This window comes from Carassius carassius, chromosome 17, assembly GCF_963082965.1.
Source record: "Carassius carassius chromosome 17, fCarCar2.1, whole genome shotgun sequence".
Lineage (NCBI taxonomy): Eukaryota > Metazoa > Chordata > Actinopteri > Cypriniformes > Cyprinidae > Carassius > Carassius carassius.
The window spans coordinates 9,456,528-9,483,628 of NC_081771.1; the positions used below are offsets into that span (position 1 = coordinate 9,456,528).

General features: G+C 35.6%; 2 protein-coding genes across 4 annotated transcripts in view; one reads left to right on the forward strand and one right to left on the reverse strand.

The window, feature by feature from the left end:
• slc4a8 (solute carrier family 4 member 8) lies at positions 1 to 26,570 on the reverse strand. Of its 2 annotated transcripts, none has more exons than XM_059570771.1 (25): positions 26,272 to 26,570; positions 16,965 to 17,046; positions 16,692 to 16,853; positions 15,179 to 15,314; positions 14,713 to 14,873; positions 13,370 to 13,558; positions 12,628 to 12,713; positions 11,533 to 11,690; positions 11,358 to 11,445; positions 11,029 to 11,175; positions 10,850 to 10,950; positions 10,423 to 10,597; positions 10,156 to 10,289; positions 9,190 to 9,435; positions 8,915 to 9,020; positions 8,152 to 8,313; positions 7,936 to 8,049; positions 6,156 to 6,317; positions 5,817 to 6,068; positions 4,479 to 4,547; positions 4,220 to 4,393; positions 3,726 to 3,857; positions 2,581 to 2,687; positions 2,274 to 2,373; positions 1 to 1,438 (listed from the first exon to the last, which is right to left on the reverse strand). In XM_059570771.1, exons 1-25 carry the CDS (start codon positions 26,314 to 26,316, stop codon positions 1,427 to 1,429), a joined length of 3,300 nt encoding a protein of 1,099 aa, XP_059426754.1. In that variant the 5' UTR covers positions 26,317 to 26,570; the 3' UTR covers positions 1 to 1,426. The 2 variants fall into 2 exon arrangements, with proteins under 2 accessions (XP_059426754.1, XP_059426753.1); XM_059570770.1 differs by having other exon boundaries at positions 2,242 to 2,373.
• LOC132161004 (tubulin monoglycylase TTLL3-like) overlaps positions 6,949 to 27,101 on the forward strand; it is a 30,781-nt gene continuing 10,628 nt past the window's right edge. For both annotated transcript variants that reach the window (XM_059570772.1, XM_059570774.1), the window contains exon 1: positions 6,949 to 7,087. The gene's annotated coding sequence lies outside the window, so the exon portion shown is untranslated. The remainder of the gene's footprint in view (positions 7,088 to 27,101) is intronic.

Below are 27,101 nucleotides of genomic sequence, written 5' to 3' on the forward strand. Positions count from 1 at the left end.
TCTCATTCAGAAAATCTCAGATTTATTAGAGTGAAACAGACACTCTCTTTGAGCACATCCCAGCATTAAGATAACATGTACAATCAAGTCAATGAAAACATTTCTGTAAACAAGAAAGCCATGGAGGGGACAAGATCATTTATAGCTTAATGTCATGCTGGGAAAATTCCTCATTCCTCAACATTCCAAAGCTGAGTCGACATTCCGAATTAAATTTTGACATTCTCCTATAATCTGAAGGCAGTTGAATAAAGTGAAACTACTACTTACAGACAACTGGTCCTGTAAGAAACCCATTCATATTAACAGCCAGTGTCTTACTGTATCTGCTCAACTCATTTTATTAAAATACATTTATATAAAAAAGAAAATGCCTTACTTAAAATAATTGTTTCACACTGTTATACTCTATATAATAATTCCCTTCAAAATATAAAATCATATGCGTATATATATCTACACAAAGTGCAACTGTAAATAAAGTGTTATTTCACTGAGGTTAAAAACACAACCATATTTTTACCTCTTTCAGTGCAGAAACTACTGTGGCTCTGAGTTTTAAAAGTGTGGGGAGGTAGTCTAGTGGAGATGGCTTATTACTGGGACTCGTGACTGGAAAGGGTCTTCAAATGAGAACCTGAACAGTCCAGTTTACCCTTAAACCTTGTGCCTTAAATTTGGATGGTGCATCTTAATGGAGATTTGACCAGTCTGTTCTTACAAGTAGGGGAGGGGTGACTTTATAATGGTGGTAAAAACAATCACAACAGAGTTCATACTTCTCCATCAGTGTCCCTGGTGACCTAACCCTATAGAAGCCTTTTATTGCTCAATATTAACAAGTTTCAATACAACACACGCAATAAAAATAGACAAGTCCGTCTACTGGATAAGGACCGATTTGGTTCATGGCCAGGTTGGACTAATTTAAGCGATGGCTATTTATACTGGCACAAAAAGAGATCAAACCAAGTTCGTTATTTTGACCGGCCATTTGGCTTAAACACACGTACTTATCATGGATTTTTGACCATGAACAAACGACACATTTACAGTAATATCTACAGCAAGTATATAGTTAAAATGAGAACATTTAAACAACTGTATTATTCTATAAATGAGACCAGAAAAGACCAGACCAATTACCAGAAAAATACATGTACACTACAGCACAGCACAGAGACGCCTATGTCTGCTAAAACTCAATGAAACATTAAAAATAACCTGGATTTGGTAGGAGAATATGTTACACATATTCACACATACACTGACACACCAATATATCTCACACAGCTGTACAGAAACACGTGTGTGAGAAGAGTGAACTAATATCTGTGTGTTTTTAGCACATGGCTGCTTCTGTAAGTCAGCCGGACTTCATACAACTGATGCTAAGAACGTTATTTCTTCTTTCTGCAGGGTTACTTCACGGAACCTCCTGCGAGAACAGAAAAACACACAGATAACAGTAAGGTAAAATCAAAACTTTTTAAACCCCAGTTTGTAAACTAATAATTAAAACTTAATGGAATAATTCACCTAAAAATGATGAAAAATGACTCACCCTCAGGCCATCCAAGATGTAGATGAGTTTGTTTCTTCATCAGAATAGAAATTGAGAAATGTTGCATTAATTCACTTTCTTTCATAAGGATCCGCAGTGAATGGGTGCGGTCAGAATGAGAGTTCAAACAGCTGATAAAAACATCACAAGAAGTCATTTACAAGTAGTCCACACTTCACACAGTCCACACCAAATAAACTCCAATTCTTTACTTGATGTGTTTGTTAATAAACAAATTCATCATGAAGATGTTTTTAACACTAAACCATTGCTCCAGGTTAAAATATCCTTTATCCATAATATTTATCTTGTGAAAAAGTATTTTCTGAATCAGGAGAGAAATCTGCTCAGGCAAACACTAAAAAAACTGTTTTAAATATATTTTGATATTAGACAACAATAGGGAATGGATTTTTTTTACTGGAGGAAGCATTATTATGGATTATGGAATCATATACATGGATTTGTTTGGATTACTTGTAGACTATTGTGATGTTTTTATTAGCTGTTTGAACTCTCATTCTGATGGCACCCATTTACTGCAGAGGACCCATTGGTGATGTAATGCTAAATTTCTCCAAATCTGTTCTGATGAAGAAACAAACCCACTACAAACAAGAAAAGCAGTACACACATGAGTACAAAAGGACATTTGGGGAAGTGGAACAATAACCAACCATTAAAGAATGGAAAGAGCGAGAGTCCTTGCCTTGCCACAGCGTTGTGTGTCCTTGTGATCGGAATTGAGGGATTTCCACACAGTAGTTTTAGACATTTCATCAGATATGTTAATATCAGAGGGATCAGTCCTGGACAACAGGTGGACAGAGTTGAGGAGAGGAGGGGTGATGGCAGGAGAAGAGGAGAGACGGAAAGGTGAGTGTTAGTAAGCACACAGTCAGATACACAGTGGACATTGTGGGGTCTAAGCTTATTTTGAACACCACTGGACAGGGCTCCAGGGTTTGCATTACATCACAGAGCTTCTGATGTGGAGATCTGCTGCAGTGTGGTACCTGGGGTCTGGGGTTCGAGGTGAGTGTAGAGGTTTGTTCTCCAATGGGATCTGCAGTGTGTCTTGTAATTTCTCAGAGTCATCAACCAGCATCTCCTGTGATTCTTGCTACTCATATAAACATAAACCCTGCATCACTGTGTTTATGTATTACATGTGACAAACTAAATTGCAAAATTAAGTTGCAGTACTCATTTCAGTTTACATGCAATACTAGCCTGATTTGTTTGAAAGTTTGGGTTAAGTTTGTTCAGGGTGGAACTTAACATTTATATATAGTCATTTAGCAGATGCTTTTATCCAAAGCGACTTACAAATGAGGACAATGGAAGCAATCAAAATCAACAAAAGAGCAATGATATGCAAGTTCCATAACACGTTTCAGTTAACTTAATGCAGTACATGTAGCAAGGTTTTTTTAATCATATAATAAATAAAAAGAAAACGAAATAAAAATAGAATAGGAAAAGAATAGAGCAAGCTAGTGTTAGATGATTATTTTTTGCTTTTGTTAATTGTATAATAAATAAAAAAGAAAACAAATAGAATACAAAAAGATTCTGTACTATACATTTTTACTGCTAATTTAAAGAATAGTATACTTTATGTATGTGAAAATAAATTTTTTAAATAGCAGTGCAATACAGTGTTGTATATTTTGTTGTTGGCTGCCATTCAGTTATTAGAAAGGAAATAAATAATAATAAATAAAATACAAAAAAAATGAATTGGCAAAAATAAATAAAAAAACGTTTTCATTTGTGATTTGTTTTCATTTGTGTGATCTAATTTTTGATTTGTTTATACTTAATTTTTTATGTTGCATTGTTAATCAAAAATAAAAAAATGTAGCTCAAAATGAGTCAAGGAAAAACAGGCTAAAACGACTTTCGGTTCATTTGTTATGCATAAAATGGAATGTTGAGCACATTGCATTGTGGGGTACAATACTGTGTTGTACACAGAATAATTTTGGAAATGTAGCTTTGTAGTTTTCTTCCCATAAAGACGTGTACAAACTATGCACAAGAACATATTGCACAGTATAGAAAATAGTGTTTCTACTAATATTCGTGTAAGGCCTTTTACCTGCATAGATGTTGGGATACCTTTTGCTTTATTAAACTCTGCATATAGATCACAAACCTCCTCTGTCTTTTTGGAATCATCATCCAGCTTCTTCTTTTTATTCTCAGGCATCAGATCATCAAGATAACTAAGCTCCCGTTTGGAAAAACAGAAGTCCAGCAGCTTACGGATGAACACTAACGCCAGAACCTGCAAGAGATAAACACTTTTTCTACTAATATCCTATATGATTCAAGTGGTTCCTAGATTAGCCTTCAGTGATTTTGGTTGAGCACAGCATTTACTACACAAAGGTCATGGGTTTTATAGCCATGAATTGCACGATCTGATAAAATGTAGTGTATACCTTATTTCTAAATTTAAATAATAAATAAATAGTAATGCTATATTTCGCAGCTCATGCATTCAAAATGTAAGTTGGCTTTTAAAAAAAGTATATGTTTCAGTCAGTCAGACTGATATTGTAAAATACTAGCATAGCTAAAGTCGAGTATATGAATGGAAGTTTTAACATCCCTGACAAAAAGTATGTGGTCTGTTTTGGGTCGTACCATCATAGGGAAGACGATTGCAGCAGGGGAAGTTTTGATGACCCAGAGCAGCACAAGGCAGGTAAGTTGGGTCAGAGTGAACAGGTGAACCTTCCTAAGAGGAACATGACGTAGATAAATAAAGTCTGGTTGGTGCTTCGCTGGCATGCCAAACAATTTCAGACGGTCAAAGAACTGCGAAAGACAGGACAGAGAAAGATGACAAGTGACTGATGTGTCGGTATGCACATGTATGTTTAGTTCAGACGATTGTCTCTACCTGAATGCCTTTCAGAGATGAGACGCCCATATAAAGAAAAACACCATAGAGAACTGGCATGGGGATGAACTGTGAAACAAAAGGCAGGACATTAATGCATTTTGTTATCTAAAGCAGTAGCTATGTTTCCATCTAAAGATGCAAAATTAACTTATTGCATAAATTGCATATTGCATAAAACATTTGCAAATAAAACACCATTTCCACCTATCATGTCAAGAGAACAAAATAGACGCTTCCTGATAAACTTGCACTAAAGCAGGAGAAGGCACTGAATATAATAATTTTCATATATGATAAGTTACTTTCACCTCAGAACAAGCAAAAGAAACACACTAACTGGAGGTGGATACCTGCTGTTTGGGAATGCAGTCATGTAAGACAATTATACAGGAATACTTGATGACAGACTTTGCTCAGGCACTTCAGAATGACCAAAACATTTCAGATGCTATGCAACAAGATTGGTCCGCTAGTTAGTCAAGTTATCCAATCCCACCGTCCAAAGTAACATGGCTTTTTTCATGCACATGGTGGAATTTATTCGGTAAATGTTTCCATCGTAGTTTGTGTGGATTTTTCTTATCAGATAAAACGTTTATCCTACTCAATTGTGCAAAAAACTAATTTTTATGCATATTTTTAGAATTTATGCGCATCTTGGCATTTCCTTCCAGTATTTTTTTATGCAATATTCCAAAATGCGCATACAAATAGGTGGATAGAAACATAGCTGATGACTTTAATATATTTTTCAAGGTGTCATCGAGTGCAAAATTCACTTTTACATGTTGTTAGAGCATAAATGTGTGTTGGCAGTGTTTGTACACATCCAGATTGGGCTACTTTAACACTGTTGCCGCAGGTTGCCCCTGGAAAGTGAATTTTACTGGAGGATCCCCAGGCAAAAATGTGTATTTTACCCCACGGAATGCAATTTTTATCAGGGAACCTCCCTCACATGCGATTGGGCTAGTTTTGGGCTAGTTTTGAGTAGCAATTGGGCGGTGTTTTTTTCTTGCGAAGACCTGGCAACCCTGCCCCCAATGTATGGTTTTCCTTTTTTGTGGAACACAAATGTAGACATTTTGAAGAATGTTAGTAACAAAACAGCTTCATGTCCCAATGACTTCTTTAGTATGGACAAATAATATTATGAAAGTCAATGGGACCTGAAACTATTTCGTACCAACATTCTTCAAAATCTTCTTTTGTGTTCCACAGAAAAAGTTAGCCATACAGGTTTGTAAAAAAATAAGAGGGGGTAAATGTTGACACAATTTTCATTTTTGGGTGGACTATCCCTTAAAGAAGGCCACACTGAAGTTTTGTAATTACCTGTAATGCTCCAGTCATGAACACAGATAAGCCCATGAGTAGAAAAATGACCAGACCAGTCAACCTCTGCTCTCTAATACCCAAAAATCGAGGTTGCTCTCCAGGGGCGGAGCTTTCAGACTCTAACTTCAAGCTGTTAACATGGGTAATTGATAGGACGGTTGCTGCAACAAACCAGGGTAACCCCATTATGGAACATACAGCCATCATCACTCCAACCATCAGAAGATCCAAATGGTACCCGCAACCTTTCTGTGTAGAAGAAATAGGGCACACACTTACATATGATCTGTGCATACACACATCCTCTATAAAGGCTAATTAAAAAAATAAACATACTAGCAGTTTGTGTTCCTTGCGGTTAATTATGACAGCGGTGATCTGCTGGTCCATGAAGATGAGGATGGTGCAGAGAAGAGCTGGTATTAAGGCAGCCAGTACAGTCCACCAAGGGTTTCGCCCAATAGGGTTAATGAACCAACCACGGTCATCACGCGTGGGCTGTAATACACAACCAATAAAATAACATTACTAATTATTTTTGTGAAAAAATATTATTTATTCCTTTGTAGGCAAAGCTGAATTTTTAACATCATTACTCCAGTCTTCAGTGTCACATGATCTATCAGAAATCATTCTAATATGCTCTTTTGGTGCTCAAGAAACATTTCTCCTTCTTCTACATATTCTTATTATTAACATTTCGATATTATTTGATGATCATAAAGCATTTTTTTGAGAATCAGAAAGCACCAATTCAGTGCATCATTGCTCAATAAAAGTATAATAAATAGTGTAGATTTTTGATTTTTAGATTTTTGTTTATTTATTTATTTTACAGTGTAGTGAACATTGTGATTTATTATGCTTATGGAAACTGTGAATTTCAGCATTTACCAGGCTGACAAAGATGTGAGTATTTCACTACAGGTGAATAATTGTGAATGATGCAATGCTCATGGAAATTCAGTCTAAATTGAGACATACTTGTTAACTATGGATTAAATATTAGTCCAGCTCATTTGTTCATAGATCACTCTCTGTGCACAACGTGTGTATCCAGATTAGCCTTGGGTATAAACTCAATTCCAAGACTCAGCATTGTCTAATCATCTAATCTGTCACTGCAGGGGCGCCACTCTAAATGAATCGTTTGAGAAAACGTGCCTAGAAACAAGACACAAAGAAACTGGACAATAACAGGACTGTTGTGGATTCTGAGTGAGCACTAAAAACTTTGAATACTAAAGCAGTGGATTCATCATTGTAAGGTAAGCTTTGAAAGAACATGATTTACAAGCAGAGCTTTTAAAAAGAACTGGAAACTTAAAGCATCTAGGAGAGTGTTTTCTCAATGTATCTCTTTTTTTTAAGAAATATGACCTGACTTTTGCATCTATTTGGGTTTATTTGTGTAATGTATATTTTGTTAGGTTAAGAGTTTGCAATAATATAAGAATATTGCATACAAGAAATACAATTAAATATCAGTTCTTACTCTGGATACTAATAATATGTAATTTTGTAATTAATTTGATTAAGTTTAATGATTATATAATTGAATGACTTTGGCTTGTAATAACATATGAAATGTATTTAAACAATTAATTAAATAAATACAACTCAAATATAAAATGACAAATGAAATATAATGCACACATTGCTTAGATCCAGTACATATTAATTCTGAAATATTAATACTACTACTACTGTGACTACTACTTCTACTAATAATAATATAACATTATTATTGCAAATACCTCAACATCAGCACAGAGGCAAAAACAAGTTGATCACAACACAAAGGTCCTATATCTTAGAAATTCTATTAAAAATCCTTCTACTTCCTGAAGAGAGAGCATGGATAATCCACAAGGGGGCAGAAGAAATGTACTTTACTATACCACCTTTTGGCAAAGTATTGATCAGATTAATGATTTAGAGGCCTTAGAAATCAATTTATCAAATATGATGCATACAGAGCTAAATACACAAACAAGTGTGTGTGTGTGTGTGTGTGTGTGTGTGTGTGTGTGTGTGTGTGTGTGTGTGTGTGTGTGTGTGTGTGTGTGTGTGTGTTGATTGTATTTATGTATAGGCACTCGTTTATGATGCCTACCTTGAAGTTGCTGGGCACTTGTAACTTTTGGGATGGAACTCCAATTAAATAATCAATCAGGACCATGAAAACAATTGTGAGGAACACAGCAAAATCACTGATCATTGACCGTACCTACATAACAGAAACACACAAAAATATACACTTTGTATTTATTGTATAAAAAATTACACTGTGTACGCAAAATCTGTTTGTTAATGAGTATTTTAGCCTCACCCGTGTTGGGAAGTATTTGCTAGTCTTGAATTGTTTCAGGAAGGTAGACAAGAAAAAGGTACCAAAAAACAAGATGGCCGACCAGAAGAGCACATCAGGAGTGTAGGGACCATGGTGTCCACACGCCGATCCAATAAACTGCCCCTGGAGATCTAAACACTCCTACTCACAACACACACACACACACACACAGAGTTTGGCTCATGTTTAACTGCACTGGCAGCCGAGACACTGACTCAGCTGTGAAAATAGGATTAGCACTAAATGCGATCTATGTGAGACTACACTGTGAAATAACACCGCACTGCAGTAATGGGACTGTACAGTGTGTCTTATGTTCTTTTTTTACTGCTTGACACCAGACTGGGGTTTATGACAATGTGAAGTTGTTGAGAAGTTAAAACTGAGATCACATTTTGAGGAGTACTTTTTTCCCATAGAGAATTTCACAGAAAGAAATGAATATTATTTCTGACACATACAGGGTATATTCAAAATCATCTGCACATCTTCACATGAGATTAAGATTCCAGTCATATCAGTGGCTGGTGAGCGTTTTATCACACTGACCAGAATATTGAGGTCACATGACTAACTAAACTTTTGTTTTTGCGGGATGATACATCTATGCCAGTAGGTGTCATTATAAAGTTTCTGTATTAGCCAGCTAAACAAAGAATTGCACTTTTATGGTTAGATCATGTACAAATTCCGTTTCCAGTGGTTAACTAAGATTGTGGGAGCATGTGGGTGGTTGAAGTACCGATACGGTGAGGTTGCTCCATGGCACTGCAGAGGCTGTTATATTCCTTTGATTCCACAGTTCTAGTGTTTTATTACTGGGGTTATCAGGCTCTGCACACCTACAGCTGATGGCACACAATACAATGTGTTAATATATATATATAAAGTCCTTTGCTTTTCATCTTTATCTCATTTACATCAAGGAAAAACAACTGATGAAAGATTGTTATTTACTGACTTCAAATTCGATGAGCAGGTGCCTAGGCATCTGTGTGTGTATGAGTTTATACTTACTAGACCAGTGTTAGTTTGTCTAGATCGGCATGTCTGTTGATGGGGTACAGTTCTCTAAGATGAAAAAGTTTCTCTAGTGCTTCGTAAATGAAGATAAGACATATAAGCGCAGCAAACGCTTCCTCTGTGAAACGTGTGATGTAACAGACCAAGGAACTAGCATCCGTTGCAACAAGAATCAGACACAGGAAAGCCGTCCACAGACCGATACAAGTGCGCAGGGACAGGTACGAGAGATCGTAGTCTCTACAGGGACAGAAATGGACAGGAGAGAGACAGTATAGTGGGTTAAGATCTTATCATATATGTAATATTTTGCAAATTTATGACACAATATAAGGAAAAAGGCTAAATCAGTAAATGAATGGAAAACTTCTGTCATGACAACTCTCTGAAAGTTTTGCATGCATGGTAATGTACATGGCAATGTTAATGTGTTTGGTCTTGGCAGAATAGATCTGCTACGCTGCTGCTGCTGTGGCAGAGCAAGTACCGAGATTTGCTAGAGCCAAAACATCCACAGACATGCTGCTGTGATTATGTAGGAAATACTACTGCTGCACATATAACATATAAAATAACCCCAATATATGGCATACATGAAATCACACCATGAAAGATCTATACAGGTGGAGCTGGGGAAGGTGGAGGGTTTCTGAAATGAGCTGCAACTGCTACAGCAAGCACTAGCTAAGTATTTGAACATTGAGCAGCAAGTTCATTGGCTGCTGATGAGAAAACAAACCAATCGGCTGCACCATGTGAATAATAATGTTAATATATCAGATTGAGTTATAATAATAATAATAATAATTGGCCTGCACCATCTAGAGTTTCATGACAGAACTTTGTATTTATTATTCAGTTTAAGAATTATTTAAGAATTATTTATCAAATGTATCATATTTATAACCAATGAAATTGTTCTGGGTAAGAAAGTGAATGATTAGTCTGGTCTGTACTGACTTGCAGAACTTAAAGAGAATTTTTTCAAACACAAGAACAGGTCCAGTGCTGCCCAGTATAGTTAGGGGCTGTCCAGCGAACAGAGAGTATGCTACTCCAGTCATAGACGCTCCTAAAAGAGATTCAATCGCACTCTGAGACACACACACACACACACATGCACACATATAAATACACATGACTGCTGTTTTGTATTACAAACATATTTTTCACATGACTTTGCCTAACAGACCACACAGAAACGAAACTGTGTGTTTGCCTACTTACAATGCGTCCTTCTGTAGCCTCTCCCAGAAGTCCTCCAAAGGTGATAACAGGAGACATACAGGCACAGTACAGAAACAGAAAAGAAGCTACACACTGCAAACTCAGACCGTCTTTAAAATCACTCAAATAAAATGGAGCTTTTCTTTTCACATCCAGAATCAGTCCTCCGAACAGCCTACAGAGAGAGTGAAGAGACATAGAGAGAGCAAAATTTCCATTGATTTCAAATGTTTTCATACTGAGCTAATAACATTTCTATCCCCTAAAACCTCTAACCCTCACACAAACCTTTTTATTTTTTGTCATATTGAAGACATTATTCAATATGTTTACTATTTTATTTTCCTTAGGGGGACTGTTTTTGGTTTTAATATTATAGTGAGGATATTTGGTCTTGCACAGTGTTGTTAAAAACCTGAACACACACCTTCCAGTTCTCTCCAGTTCTGGTCCATGGTGTTCTCCATGCTGCTCTTCCTCAACAGGAACAGCTGTTCCATTCGGCACTCCTGGCATCTTTCTTTTCTCCTATTCCGTCAGAGGAGTAGATAAATTGCCACATATTATCAATCGCTTTAATCACTTCAAGTGTTTTTTTTTCCATACCTGTGATGGGACACTTTTAGGAGGTTCTATGCGTATAGATGGGTCCCATTCCCCTGGAGGCAAAACTGTCACTTGATCCAGAAACTCATCTATACCAGCCAACAAATCACTTCTGTTCTTGGCCTTATATGCAACATCATGGAAAATCTAAATAATGGAAGAATAAAATTATATGAAATAAAATAAAAAATGTAATTAGCATTTTAAAATATTTTTTAATTAAATTTATTTTACAAATTTTGTATGTTTTTTAAAACATGTAAATAGTTTAAAATGTAAGTGTCTTAGTTACTGCATTAATATCTAATGAGATAATAATATGTATTGACCTCATCGGTCATGATGGTGGCCATGGAGCGACCGATCTCATGGTACTGTTGGGCTTTTCCATCAGGACCAAGCAAAATGAACACAAATCTACAGAGTAAAAAGTGATTTTGATCATTCTGTTACAGTGGAGTTATCAGCTTCATTTTCATACTTTTCAAAGCAAACACTTTGTACCTAGTGGGAATGGGAACTTCAGTGAGTCCTGTAAGCAGTACAGCAGGAGACAGGCGAATGAATGCAACAATGGATCTCTCTAAAAAGTCCAGCTCCCCAACCAGCACATTGGAAGCTTCTGCTCCAGTGGGGATCTTTTTCATGAAATGTGTGTCCACCTAGAGAGAGAAGGTCATAGCAGTGTTATTTTTGTATTATTTGTATTTATTAATATTTTGAATGAGTCTTTTTCATTTTATTTATATATATATATATATATATTTTTTGCTTTAGTTTAATATTATTTCAACTTTGGTTTTATTAATTAAATACTTTTTCAGTTAGTTGCCAAGACAATATTTCTCATTTCATTTACATAAAAAAATTTTTTCATCTCATATTAATATTTTATTTTAACTTTATTTTAATTGTAATATTTATATAAATAAATCAAGTAGAAATCGCATGGCGGTTATTCCAGTCACAAACTCCAGCTGTTTATTTCGGTCAGGGTGACAGTTATAGATAAGAGGCACAGCAGGTATGTAATCTGATTGGGGCCACCTCTCTGCCATCCTTACTGTCACTCAAATGGCTGGCATCTGGCTTATTAAATTTAATTTCCTCTTTCCTGATCATTAGCATAACAATACACAAACAAGCTGCAGTACCTCTAAAGGTCACCAGATGGCAGTGTTTGTGTGAGTGCATTTGTTCCAGAAGTTCTTGGTAACCGATTCATTGCCTGCCTCCAGTGCCTCCAGTGCCACTCAGGACATTAACAGAAATAAACTGATTGAACATGTTTGGTTTAAAGAGTTATCTTGCTCAGTACCAGCTTTCCTTTATTTTATTACATCCATCTGTGTTTTCTGAAAACTGGATGTAGGAGAGATTTTTGCATTTTTTTTATTGTGTCTAGCAGCTTTGATTACATTTATTATTATTATTATTCACTGTGATTTATTTTGAAGCCAAATAATAATCTATGAGAATATGCTACATACAGTATACATCACAATCATTAGTGATACTGTGTCAGTTTTAGAGTAAAATAAATGTCTGTTTAATTTCGACAAAGGTGTGCTGTTCTTTTTGATGTTGTGGTTCTAGTACCTTGCTGAGATCCATCTGGCCATTATCCACTGCTCCGATCTTTACATCTAGATTTGTAGGTGGAGGCTGGGGAGAAGTGGCAGGACCTGAGAGATACAATTAAATATGATACATATCTACAGCATCCTACAATATCCACCTCACATGTACTGTAGTACCAAAATAAAATGATATGTTTATTTCTATTACTAATAATCTAATATATTTATTAGAATGAAATAATTCATTTGTAAGTTTAACCATAAAACTTAAATATTAAGTTTTATTATGAGACTAATATGGTAGAATCACTTATCAGCCAAGTTATATCCACTTTTTCATCTGCAACCATGAGCATGCAAAACCAGTAAACCAGTTAATTTTCATATTATACCCAAAAGGATACCATTTAGGATCTGATGTAATCTGTAAAACCCTATACGGAGCATAACACTCCATCCAAAGAAATTATGTCAATAATGCATGACCAGAAGTAGTCCACCTCCAAAAGAATGATTTAGATAACTTTAATCAAGGAATTTGGAAATTCTGTTTACAAAATAATTCATAAATGAAAACAGAGCTTTGCATTTCTCCTATGATATAAGAACAGTCGCGCCCCATAGATTTACATTGTTAATGTATTACTGTAAGCACACCTTTGACAAATCAACACTATTTAATTATATCCACAGGGCTTAAGTTTTATTTAACCAATAATATTTCTTCATGATGCACATGTAAATTGTGCAGTTTAGCTCACCCGCCTTGTCCATGTGATGAGGATCACTCTGTTTCCTGCCTGAGTCAGTAAAGGACTTGACCATGGGCAGCAGGTTGTTCCTCTTCTTGTCACTCTGGTGGTGATGCTTCTTCAGAAGTGCCTCTCGAACCTTCATTCTCACACTGTCATCCAGTTCATGAGCTGCCTCCTGATGGTCAAGCACCAAATCTACACACAACAAATTATAAATATACAAACCAAATACAATCAACTATCGAAGGTTGTTTTTATTGTTTGCATGATTAACCTCTATGATTAAAGTGATGATCAACTTCATATTTAGATCAGAATATGTTCCATTCTAGCAGTGATTTCTCAGCCTCTCACTTTCTCTTTTTCTTTAAAGCCTCACACAATTCCAGCCGGAGCTGATGCAGCACTCTTAATCTGCATCACTCACTCTTTCCATGTCTTCCAATCTTTACAGTATAATTAATCTCCCTTGGTCACACTGTCTTTCTATTACTCCAGCATTTATCTTGTTCTTACCATTGCTGCAACACTGATCATAACAGTTATGCTTCAACGAGACAGGTTCTATTATTAGTCTGTTAGACTTCAGTGGCTGATAGTCATTGATCAGTACATTTAAAATTATACAATGTATTCTTCTTCTTAAGCACAAATGGCATAAATTATGTATAAAAACTTGCAGGGTTGTAACCAGCATATATGTATTGATGTGCTCTCTACAGTCCTCATATGTTATATACTGAATGTGTAATTGTGCCACTAGTGGCAACCAAACAAAATTACCATAAGAGGAGTCCAAGCTCATGCTACTGAACATACACAATTTTGAAAGAACAGCCACTATTTTTAAACTCTTTGAAAAGTCAACCTACATATGGTGTTTTTAACAATGAAAAAAATGACGCACTTCACCATTAAGTGCACTTTTAATCTAAACGTTTCCTATACTCTTTAAGGTGACACATGCTGCTGACAGCTGTGCCCCTTCTTTTTTAAAACTAAGAATCAGTGGGTGTTTGGTGTGAGTTTTTGTGTGTGTCTATCACCAACATGAGTGGGAGTGCGAGGTTACAGTATGTGTGAGGTTACTGGTGGTCCTAATAAACTGCAGGATCCCAACACACACTTGCCATACTGCTGTACTAGTCCCCATTAAAGACATGCACTGAATGCATAAATATAAACTTAAGGGTCAGGCTCAGACGGATTGTGATCAGGTTCAGCAAGCACTTTATACACTGACATTTTTAGAATCTGATACAGTAAGGTGAAGTCTTTTTTTAGTGTTAAAAATGTGTCCTTTCACAGATAAACATGTAGAGTGCTATACACATTGATTTCTGACTGACCTGCAATTTCCTCAATGCAGCTGGCCTTTATGTCCAACAGGACAGTTCCATTAATGATACAGCTCCGTAGCTCAAACAGACTATGGAGAGAGAGTGTAGCTACATACGGCTTACTCCACCTTTCCCCTCCATCTTCCACATCCTCCTCAAACTTTAACCACCTGAGAAATATTACGAACAAAGAGATACACATAGATAGTCTCTTGCTTCAACTCTCAGAAGGCAACAGAGGGTTGTTTGATAACCATTAAGTTTTTAAAATCTGGGGTCTGGGAACCTTCAGGGGGCTGCAAGAACTGGGGGGTCTGTGGAAAAGTTTAGAGGAAAAACAGTGTAAAAATGTTTTACAGCTGCTTTTGCACAAGAATTATCATATTTGGCAGTCTATGACATCTGAAAAATTCTAACCCCCGGAGTTATCTTTTTGGCACTGAATATCATGTTTCAGGACGTACTGTATGCATACCTCGCAGTTTCCTTCCACTCTGCATCTTTGCCGTCTTTAACACAGATTTCGTCAAGTTCTGTGAAGAGGTCATGTGCTGCATGCTCCTCATCCTCTTCAGTGCCCAGAATAAACTGAACCCTCTGGGATGGAGTATCTGAGAAAAAGAGACAGGATGAATGAGAGAGAATTTGTAAAAGTTCATTTTCACTGTGAGAGAGGAAGTAGAGAAAGGAAGCACAGTAAACAAATGTCTCATCCAAGCAATTTTCAGTGTTTGTTAACATAAACCTGAGTTTATGTTTTTAGGTTTTGTGGTCTCAAGGGTACAATGTTGAGAAAAAGTAATAAAGGTACAAAGTGTGCTTTTTTCACCAAATTGCAGGATTTTGTCACCGATAAATAACATTCAGGCACAAACCACCTACGAAGAAGGCCTATTTTAAATTTATTGATTTATTAATTACCTTAGAGAGATTGTTTTGAAGGAAACAATATGCTACCGATATAGGGCTATAAAAGTGAAGCACTGCAAGGAAGCTTTATTTTTTTTTGCCAAAATCACATGATCTACGATGTCCAAAGCTTTGTTCACCTGAAATTCACATGACTGCTTCAATTGGCCAACAAGGAGTGAACCTTAGTGCAGTTTTCCTTACTCTAATATGTTTTTAACAGTGAATACCTGAATTTATATATGAATCCCAATGTTCATTTGACTATGAAAAGCCACAACTGGGGCATGGTTAAAATAGACTGCAGATTTTATTTTATTTTTTATTATTTGTTACCATTTATTTTAATTATTTTACTTTCAGCACACAGAAAAAATAAATAACTTAGACCACTTTTATTTCTTAAAAAAAAAAAATTAGATGTTCATTATTTTGACCACCTGATGGCTGCAGCATACACCGTGTTTAAAAGCTTTTACTAATGATCCTTTTTACAAAACAGCTGAAAGGAAAGACTATGTGCTTTCTTTGTAAAGCTTAACCTTCACTATTTGTCTATGAGTCTTTTTATTAGCATTAGGGATTTACAGTGTCTCTCTGGAGGTTAAATCGTTATGCAAGTAGGTGGCGACAGAATGTATTTTTCATTTGAATCATTCAATCAACCGAATCGTTCAAAGCACTGAATCATTTTTGAAAATAACGATTCAAATGAGTCATTAAATCATTCACTAGCCCGAGTAGTTTAAAACACTAATTCATTCAGAAGCCCAGCCATCCTGTGTTGCTTGGAGACGCCCAACGGCAAATTTTCGTCGGGGGAGCATAAGTAGGCTAGATAAAATTATTTTATTTTAAATAAAATTTTATGTCTAAAATGATACTTATTTTTAATAACCTTACTTCTCACTTATTTGTTTTATAAAAGGAATCTTACATGGTCACATTTACGCATTTGAATGTTGCGCTTTCGCGAGCGTTTATTTTCAATCCTAGATATAATTTTACAGATTCACCTTCCTGTGAATGAAGCTACAAGCGTTTGCTCGACTGGTTACTGCTGCTACTGTCGTTTTTACCGTGCGATGTTGCGGCACTTTCTGTGTTCGTGTCTTCTTGAGCCACACTTCCAGCCCGCATCCTCTCAGCTCTTCTTCTGTGTTTGGAGCTGTGCGGCCGGTGATGACGATGAGACGGCCTGCCCATGGGCATCCGTACACCCACAAACAGAGTCCTGTGACCTGAGAGAAAAAGATAGCTGGTGAGATTCAGTGTGATTTTCCTGTTAATATGACTGCATTGAGCTGTTGCTGTATCACATGAATGACTAAGTGTTGTGGTTGCATACTAACCCTCTAGCTCTTCTTTCTCATAATGGATATTTAGAACTGAGCTGGTGCCACCATGGTCCACCACAGCCTCCTCATCAGGCCTCTGTAATACACGTTTATTTGTTTTTAATGACAGTGTAAATAAGTACATACAGTACTATAGGTTTACTAACCTCTGTAAACTTTTAACAGCATTGTTTTTTTTTTTTTGGTTTATTTTGAGAATGGCACACAAAATTTAGTTTTTCTATCACTGAGGGGAATTTCCGTTGACTGCTTTTATAATGAGCTAATGACATGTTTTTTATCCCCTCAACCGAATACTCGCAGAAACCTTTCATTTCTACATATTTTCACTGTATCTATGTGGACATTTGGTCCCGACAAAGTTAACACACCTAAACATACACACAATGAATTCAGACTTGAATTCGACTGCATTTTAAATGAGGGACCTGTCACAGATGATGAATGTGTGTTAGGGAAAGACAGACTTATGAGTTATTACAGGGACTGGGCTTGCGTAAACTGACATTTACTGTATTATTCTAAACAGTGGATGCTATATTATCAAGCTTTTTAAGGGGTAAAATCATCTTTTTTTACACTTTTTTCCATAAGGAAATAAATACATAAATATTTGTCATGTTATTACAATTATTTTGCATAGTCATAATTGGCCCATTTTCTACCCTCTCTCTGACCCTATTAATTAAAGTTTAAGAAGTAGGTTTTTGCTGCTTAGTTTAATTTCTTAAGGTTATTAGGTTTTCACAGAACGTCATACTGTAGGACTCATAATAAAAAGATCTTAATCAAAAGATTAAAAAAAATTTCCCCATCATTTGACACGTCTACTTATTCTCTAATGACAAGTCAAAAAGGTATCTATTACCAAATTAAAACAATTCACTTTGCATACCTTTCATAAAATAAAAAAGTACACTTAGTATCAACATTTTTTCTTTAGACCAGACATATTTTATTTAGCACTGCTTGACCCTCAGACACAATATAGTTCATGTAGATGAAAATCTATAATCCTTTGAAAGTTTAGTTATAACTGTATGCAAAATAGATGCACAGTTGCCAAATTAATACATACAATCAAAGTTGCATTTATGATCTTACCTGACTTTGTGGTTGCCTGTTAATAAAGGTACTGTAACCCACTACCTTCAAACAGTCAAAGAACACTGATACTTTATTAAGCTTCCTATTATTCACTTCCTTCTTTACCTTTGTGTGTGTGTGAGATCCCTCTGGGATGCTGCTATCTTTCCATGACAAAGATGATTCATCAGTGTGTTTTCATGGCTTTCTTTTGCAGGCACACAAGCTTATAATTCATATAAACCCTGTTGAACATTTCCTGCATCAAAAGTACAGCCAAACGGAGCAAAATATTCTCACAGGCTTTGTAGTGCAGTACAATAATAATAGATCCAAGAAAAGCTTTGTCAAATGAACCCAGTGGTTTTAAAATGATCTATATTCACTGTTGTTCAAATGATGCTCTGTTGTGTATTTTGCCTGAGGCTTATCTGTATGTTTGATCAGTGAGATATTGATTGGCAGTCATAGTGTGGATCAGCATTGAGGTCATGCATTAGATTGTGTGTTACAACAAAAGCACCAGTAGCTTTCAACTATAATAGCATCCGCCTTGTTTCCAACATCCCACTAACATATAATTATGGTACAGGCATCTTATCAAGGTCCTCCAGAACTACAATTATTATAGGCTTAAGAACAATTGCTTAAGTTTCTTAGCTTCTCTAATCGTAAGATCACCGACTGTGATTTTATTGTGATTTTAGCTTGCATTTTCAGGTAATATGTTACATGGCTGCAATGCAAAATCACTATAATTATACCTCACTTCTAAATGATTACTGTTCTGTTTTGAGTGTTTTCAATGAAATGGATCCATTTCATACAGTCATGCCCTCTGCTTTCCCTTTGAAGAATGAGTGCATGTGTGAATACAAGAAAAATAGTATTTTGCAAAGGGGGACCCATTAGTTAAAGAGCCTTTAAGTACTGTTACTCCTTTAATAAGGATATTTGTTCCCACACATATTCCACTGCATGTTATGGTAGGATTTGCCAGAATACAGACGTACTTGTATAGATTGGTGGGTTATAAAAAAGTAGAAATATATTTGAAGTTATACTATAGTTATAGATAAACTATAAACCTCACTAAACAAATTGTTGGGTTTTGAACAATTACTTACTAATGACTTTTTTTCTTTAGTGTGTGTAATCATTACTTAAGTTGAACACAAGACAACCATACAATTTATCACTCAGACTGCCTTGTCATCCCAGTCATGGATCATCTGAGTACTTATTGTCATTAAAACACATACCCAGGGGGAAGGAGAAAATAGAGATCGAGCTAATGAATTTTTCATCTTCTGCTTTATGCTATTTTTTCCTATTCCTTCTCTCTCAATATCTCCTTGTCCTTTTCCCTATATTGGTCTGACATGAGCACATACCCTAATTAAAATAATAACAAAACACTTGAGCTGACTAGACTGCTCCTGTGTCACCTAGTACTCCTTTGTGTGTACAGTATCTGTGTGTCACTCACAAAGGGAGATTTTCCACTTACAAAAAATGGCTTCTTCTTACCTCTCCTTATTACCAGGCAACCATTCCGCAGTCCCTGATCAAGGACACATACAAATAAAACAAATCTACATTGTATGGAAACCTTAACGGCAATTTTATTTTTCATAATTTTTACTTTCTATCTTGCAGTCGTGATCTATGAAATCACAGTTGCGATCACAAATGCTACCAAAAGTTTAAGGTCAATATAATGTTTTTATATAATATTAAAGAAATTTATAATTTTATTCAGCAAGGATGCACGTTGACCAAGATGACGGTAAAGACATCTATAAATATAATACCTTTATTTCTTAAAATAAGACTGTATAACCTATTTTAATTTTTATTTTTTACTTTATCTCACAATGTTCTAATTTTTTCCTCTGAAGAAGAAATGGGATAAGTAGTAATTTAGATGGTTTAGTTGGACAGCATGACAGTTTGGCTGCCAGTACATGAATATTGCCCTTTTGCCTTTAAATGTCACATGGGCCATTTCTTGCCCTTCCTCCTCTTTCCATACCATTCTTTAGCACATTGCTTTGACAGTTATGTTAGTATAATCTTGACACAGACGACTACCACTTCCACTTCCAGATGCTCCCATCTGCCTGAACAGATACAGTGGCACATGCACGCACAAACCATAAAATCATTTCAACACTGAATTGAATGCTCTTATGTTGTTTTTCATACAGAGCAGAATGTATGTTATCGATAACTGTTCATTTTTCAATAAACAACTTAAAGCATTATTTTAGGAGAGATGGTCAACCCACTGCATTATTCAGACTTACAAATAAAGAATTGGTTAGAGAGAGTTGAAGTACTACCTGTCAGTCTTTGCAGAATGACTCATTCACTATTCATTTCCACCTCACCCTTTCTATCACAATGGCATCATAGCCTTCATGCATGCCATGCATATTTAAAATAAAAAATAAACATTGGTTTGCATGTTAGCTTAAGTGCATTTGTATTAATGTTGTGTGTGACAAGTTTGTGCATTTTACAAAGACATTGTTGGTTCCCTATTCTTGTAATGTATGCTTGTGTGTGAATGCTTACTGGATCATGCAGCAGTACTAAAACAATACCATGGAATTAACATGTTTTTTGGCATAATACCAAGGAAATAATATATTTGAGTATATTTTGAAATAAAGGTGCTATTATTCTTATTATGCTATTATATACATTAGAATATATTCTATATACTGCAATTACAGTATAAAATTTACCCTGCACAAAGACTGCCTTTTATTAGCTAACTATTTGGAATGGATGTGGGCAGAGTACATTATGTAACTATTCATGCTCTCTGATACCTGTTTCAAAATGACAGTCAGAAACAACTGACCAAATGAGAAAAAGAGAGATGTTGACTGGTATAAAAAGAGCACAGCATCAGACAAATAGTGATGATAAAATGAAAAAAACATTATAGGTAATGACTCTCTAAACTAAAACATTGTTGAGATTTTTCTTACATACTGTATATTTATTTTTAAGGCCCTGAATAGAATGAGATACAAAAATATATTTTAAACCATTTTTTTTCACAGTTGTAAATTAAAATGTATATTATCTTTGCAAAATGGGCAGTGTTTATAAAGTGTGAACATGGTATAGTTTAATCATAAATGAAGAGGACCTTTTAGAACATTTTGACCATCAGTGCTCAACAGTAAAAAAATCAGTTTTAAAACTATTCATAAAAGATTGATAAGAATTTTCTTGTAAATGTATTAAATAAATCCTCTCAGGATCATACTAGAAAAAAATGAAGGTATGAAATGAAATCTGTGTTGAAATGAAAAGTTTCATATTGACCCAAGACAGTTCTGAATGGTTCCCTCTTATTCACTCTCTCTGCTGAGAGTGTCTAAATAAACACACATTTCTCAACAAATGGAAAAACTATTGATCATTTTTCCTCACAAAGAGAGGCTTTACACATGCCCTTTCTCTCCACAGTCCCTATCCACAGGATGATAAAGTTTTCTCATACACAGGTGCATCTCAATAAATTAGAATGTTGTGGAAAAGTTCATTTATTTCAGTAATTCAACTCAAATTGTTTAACTCGTGTATTAAATAAATTCAGTGCACACAGACTGAAGTAGTTTTAAGTCTTTGATGATGATATAAACATGTGCGATTATCATGTACACTTGCTTATCCACGGTATTGGGAGAAAAATAACACACAGTATCTGACCTGAACATCAGAGACAGATGCCGTTATCTCGAATCTCTATCCCATGCCAAAATATGAGTTAAAATTGGCACTAGTATGGGAATACTTCTTAAATAGAAAAGACAAATGCTTATTTGTCCTCAACACAGTTTGCAAAAACTGTGTTCGGAAAGCGGCTGCAAAACGAGGAAACGCATCGAACATGTTTACCTATTCAGAATATCATCCCTCCATGCAGATACAGCTATGTCCCATTTATAACTTAAGGTTTAAGCATTATGATTTCTGTGATGCTGAGTGAATCCCAGAATCCAGAGAATTTACAGTAGCTAGCTACAATGCAGATGTCACATAAAATGTGTGATTTGATGGATTGATTAATAAATCAAAAACAAACCTGTAAAATAATGACAAAAGCACTGCTATATAAATATATAGGCTAATCTGTTTGTTTAGCATGTCTCTCTGTGAATGAGCGGCGTTGTGTCTTGTACTACATACTCAAGTATGTGCCGGCATTGCTTATAGTGCCTGGTTTAACATTGCCTGCTGTCTCACTATCTGAGGACGTGAACACAAACACTTAGAGCATCACTGAGAGAACAATTAATAACTATTTCATCATTTTATTTGAGAAAACCATGGTCAATAACAAATACATTCTGACACTCTGAGCTCTTCAGTACAACCCGTCAAAATAAAAATCCACTTTTAACTCGGAGAAATTGACAGAAATTATGACTGTACTATAATGTAGCCTACTTCTAAAAGAATAATAATAATAATAATAATAATTTACATAAACGTTTTTAAGGAACATCATTTTTTCCCTCATTTTATTTTAGTAAATCTGTTGTGCAACCCTTTGCAAATTTTTTTTTACATTTTTATGCATTTTCATTACCACCATTTTTGATAGTATATTTGTATTAAATCATAAAAGTACAGAATCCAGAAAAATTAAGTCAAACCAGAATTTATGAATTTGTATGAGTAATTAATGATAAATATAAGTTAGTAAACTAATAAATAGTCAGTGATTACATTTTCTTGTTTTTGATTAATAAAATTTGAATAAACACATGCTTTCAAAGATTTCTTCAACCAAAAAGAAAAAACTGTTTTGATTGTTTAATATTGTATACCATGAAATCATATAACCGTGATATTTTCTGAGACTATTATCATACCATGAAAATCTCATACCATTACAACCCTAGCAGTGACTTTGGTTTCCAAAAAACACAATGGACCAACACCAGCAGATGACATTGCACCCCAAATCATGACAGACTGTGGAAACTTAACACTGGACTTCAAGCAACTTGGGCTATGAGCTTCTCCACCCTTCCTCCAGACTCTAGGACCTTGGCTTCCAAATGAAATACAAACTTGCTCTCGTCTGAAAAGAGGACTTTGGCGCACTGGGCAACAGTCCAGTTCTTCTTCTCCTTAGCCCAGGTAAGACGCCTCTGACGTTGTCTGTGGTTCAGCAAATTCCTTGACACGTCTGTGTGTGGTGGCTCTTGATACCTTGACCCCAGCCTCAGTCCATTCCTTGTGAAGTTCACTCAAATTCTTGAATCGATTTTGCTTGACAATCCTCATGAGGCTGCAGTTCTCTCAATTGTTGTGCATCTTTTTCTTCCACACTTTTTTCTTCTACTCAACTTTCTTTTAACATGCTTGGATACAGCACTCTGTGAACAGCCAGCTTCTTTGGCAATGAATGTTTGTGGCTTACCCTCCTTGTGAAGGGTGTCAATGATTGTCTGATGGACAACTGTCAGATCAGCAGTCTTCCCCATGATTGTGTAGCCTAGTGAACCAAACTGAGAGACCATTCTGAGGGCTCAAGAAACCTTTGCAGGTGTGTTGAGTTGATTAGCTGATTGGCATGTCACCATATTCTAATTTGTTGAGAGTGATTTGGTGGGTTTTTGTTAAATGTGATCCAAAGTAATCACAATTAAAAGAACCAAAGACTTAAACTACTTCAGTCTGTGTGCATTGAATTTATTTAATACACGAGTTTCACAATTTGAGTTTGTTCCACAACATTCTAATTTATTGAGATGCACCTGTATGTTCAGAAGTAACGAAACTCTATTTAATTCCCGTAATGTTAATGTTTTTTAATTTAATTTAATTATTTTTTTTAGATCGGCTAGTGAATCTTTCAATGTTATGAAACTTATAAACAAAATAATTCAATAATTCATATTTAATTAAAATTAAAATAGTCAAAATAATTCATGAATTCAGTGCTACTGTACAACATATTTATATAGTCTTTTGGATTTTAAGTCATTCTTCCCTCAAAATCTTTATTATCACCACTGTTAACTTCCCTTGGCACATACATATGAGAGATGCAGCAATGCCGGATTCATGAACAAATGAGTTTACCCACTGAATGACTTGTTCATGAAGTGGATTGATCTGGTTTCCAGTTTACTCAATGATTCAGCTGCAGTTGTTAACAACACACTTGAGTGGAAATAATCAGTGAATAATAACTGTTCAGTGTGTTTGTCACTCACTCACACAAAGCCATTGTATGGATTTAGAAAACTACAAATATACAGATGACTTTCATGATACCTTTGCAGTTTTTTAGCTTTATGGGAATAGTTCACCCAAAAATTTAAATTTACTTTAAAAATGCTGATCTTCAGGTCAACCAAGATGATAACAGATAAACAGATTTAGAGATATTTAACATTTCATCACTTGCTTAACAATGGACCCTCTACAGTGAATGGGTGCCATCAGAATGAGAGTCCAAGCAACAGATAAAAACATCACAGTAATCACAAATTATCCACACAAATCTAGTCTAGTTTTAAGGTCTTGTTAACTGAAAGAGGTTTATTAAGAAACAAATAAATCATTTTAAGGCATTTTAACTTTAACTTTCCATAATTCATATACACAAACATATTTGGGTTGTACTTTATTTTACAGTATGTGTGCTTACATGTACTTATAGTGTACTTATATTGTATTTATCTAAGAAAGTTCTGGTAATACAAGGTAACTACATGGGATTAGGTTTAGGGGTAGGTTCAGGGTTAGTACCTATAGTTATTACATAGTAATTGTAATTATTATAATAAGTAAATAGTATGTACATGAGGAACAGGACTGTAAAATAAAGTGCTACCCATATTTGTTTTGGACAGTTTTCGCTTGCGATTTGTGCATATTTCTCTCCTGATTCAGTTAAGATGACTTATTCTACTAGAGAAAGCAATATTATGGATAGAGGACTTGTATTTAAGCCAGAAGCAACAGTTTGAAGTTAGAATGATTGATTTGTTAATAACAAACATGCAGCTTTTACTTCAGAATACAATAATTGACAGACTATTTGTAAAATAATGTTATGTTTCAACTCTCATTCTGACAGCACCCATTCAATTCAGAGGATCCCTTAAAAAACAAATAATGCAATGCTTCATTTATCCAAATATCTTCAGATGTATAAATTCATTTGCATCTTGGATGGCCTTTGGGCAAACTCATTTGGGTCAAATTCATTTTGAAACCCTTGTTAATGTACAAGAGTAACAAGTAAGTTATTCATAATTTCTCCTTTTGTGTTCACAGATGAAATAGTCAATACAAGTTTGGAATGACAAGAGGGTGAGTAGAAGATTAATTTTTTACTAATGGGTAAATTAATCCTTTCATAGCCTTAATGACAGGAAGCAGTAGCTGCTCAAAAGAGCCAGGAGTCAGGTTTCCTCCTAACATGTCAAATGATAAGCTACAAGCATTTCACTTTACAAGCAGCGTTTACTTTGGCGCTGAAAAGCTGCTCCAATAGCGCTGTTGCAGTCTAAAGACGGACCCTCAGTAAGAGAGGATGGCGTCAAGGTCATTTGAGGGTAACGGGGTACATTGGCAGTATGCGCTCCCCAAAGGAAGCCATATTTTGCACAATAATCTCATTGATACAACATCATCAAATGCTAAAAGCTTTCATTTCTAAAACAGTTCATGGCGTAACGCGCTCCCTCTTGCAAGAACGCCCATAAACCTTGACAAGACACCGCTATACCGGCAAGCACACAGTTAGAGTGACGCGTATAATAAACGAATGATGCGAGCTGGTGGGAATACTGCTGCTGCACGTGCCTGTAACACCGCAATAACACACATCCACGCGCGGAGATAGAAACTGCCCGCTTTTAACGGGATGCAATTATAGACCGAAAGTGTAGCGTCGATAATATATTTTGTGGCAATGGGGGCGAGAGGGAACACACAGTACTATTGATCCCTGCACTAATGGGGCTCCCGGATGTGTTTGTATTCCATTCAAGAATTTTATCATAAAAAGGCAGTCTTATGTAGATGGTGATTTATGACATAATATGGCACATTACATGCTGTTTCCTATAGTAGATGTCCTATTCTAAGTTACTGGAGGAATACAACGAATTAACACACTTATCAGTTTTGCAATAAACACATAAGTACGCATCGTATGATCTACCTGATAGCTCAGCATGCTCTCCTGGTCGCTGTTCTCGGCAGGCATGCTTAACTCCGTTTTAAAGCAGAGTCAAAGGTGCGTTGATCGCAGCTTGCACAGAAGGAATACAGCGACGCGGATCAGATTTGCAGTTCCTGTCGAGAAACTCCAGATCACTTGATGCATATACGGTTAGACATGAAGTAGGCTACTCTTGATCCCTTCTTAAACTAACATTGAGGTGTACACGCGCATTCGCCCTTTCTATACTTTAATGCTGTTGTTAGGCGCGCGCTCTCCAGGACTTGGAAAGAGGTACTGACTGTGGCAGCATCATATGTGGTTCAGCCAATCAGAGAGCTCGAAATGGGACTGTTGCTGAAGCTGTAATTCGATTGATGCGTTTTTGCACCTATACAAGAAAGTGCCAGAAATAGTTGTACAATTAATGAGAGTGAAAATAATGTGAATAGCGTGACAGCGTCTCAAGTAAGAGAAGTTTATATAAGATCGTGTTGTATAGTGATACGCAATGTAGAAAAAGCATGGTTTAGTGTCTAGGTAAACTACTTTTTTAAAGCCAAAATGCCGTAATTGATTAGTGAATGGGGTTTATTTTTTTACGATAAATGAATAAACGCCATTAACAATGCTACTCATTTATTTTTCACGATACAAATATGTCTGCATACGTAAAATCATTATTTTGCTTATCTAGACAATAATTAAATAAAAAAGTATTTATAATTACGTAATTATTTTCTCTCTGCTTTCCATAAGATATATAAAGACGCTTAACACCATGGTGTTATAAATTTCGGTTTTTCATTCAACTCATGACTCATAACATT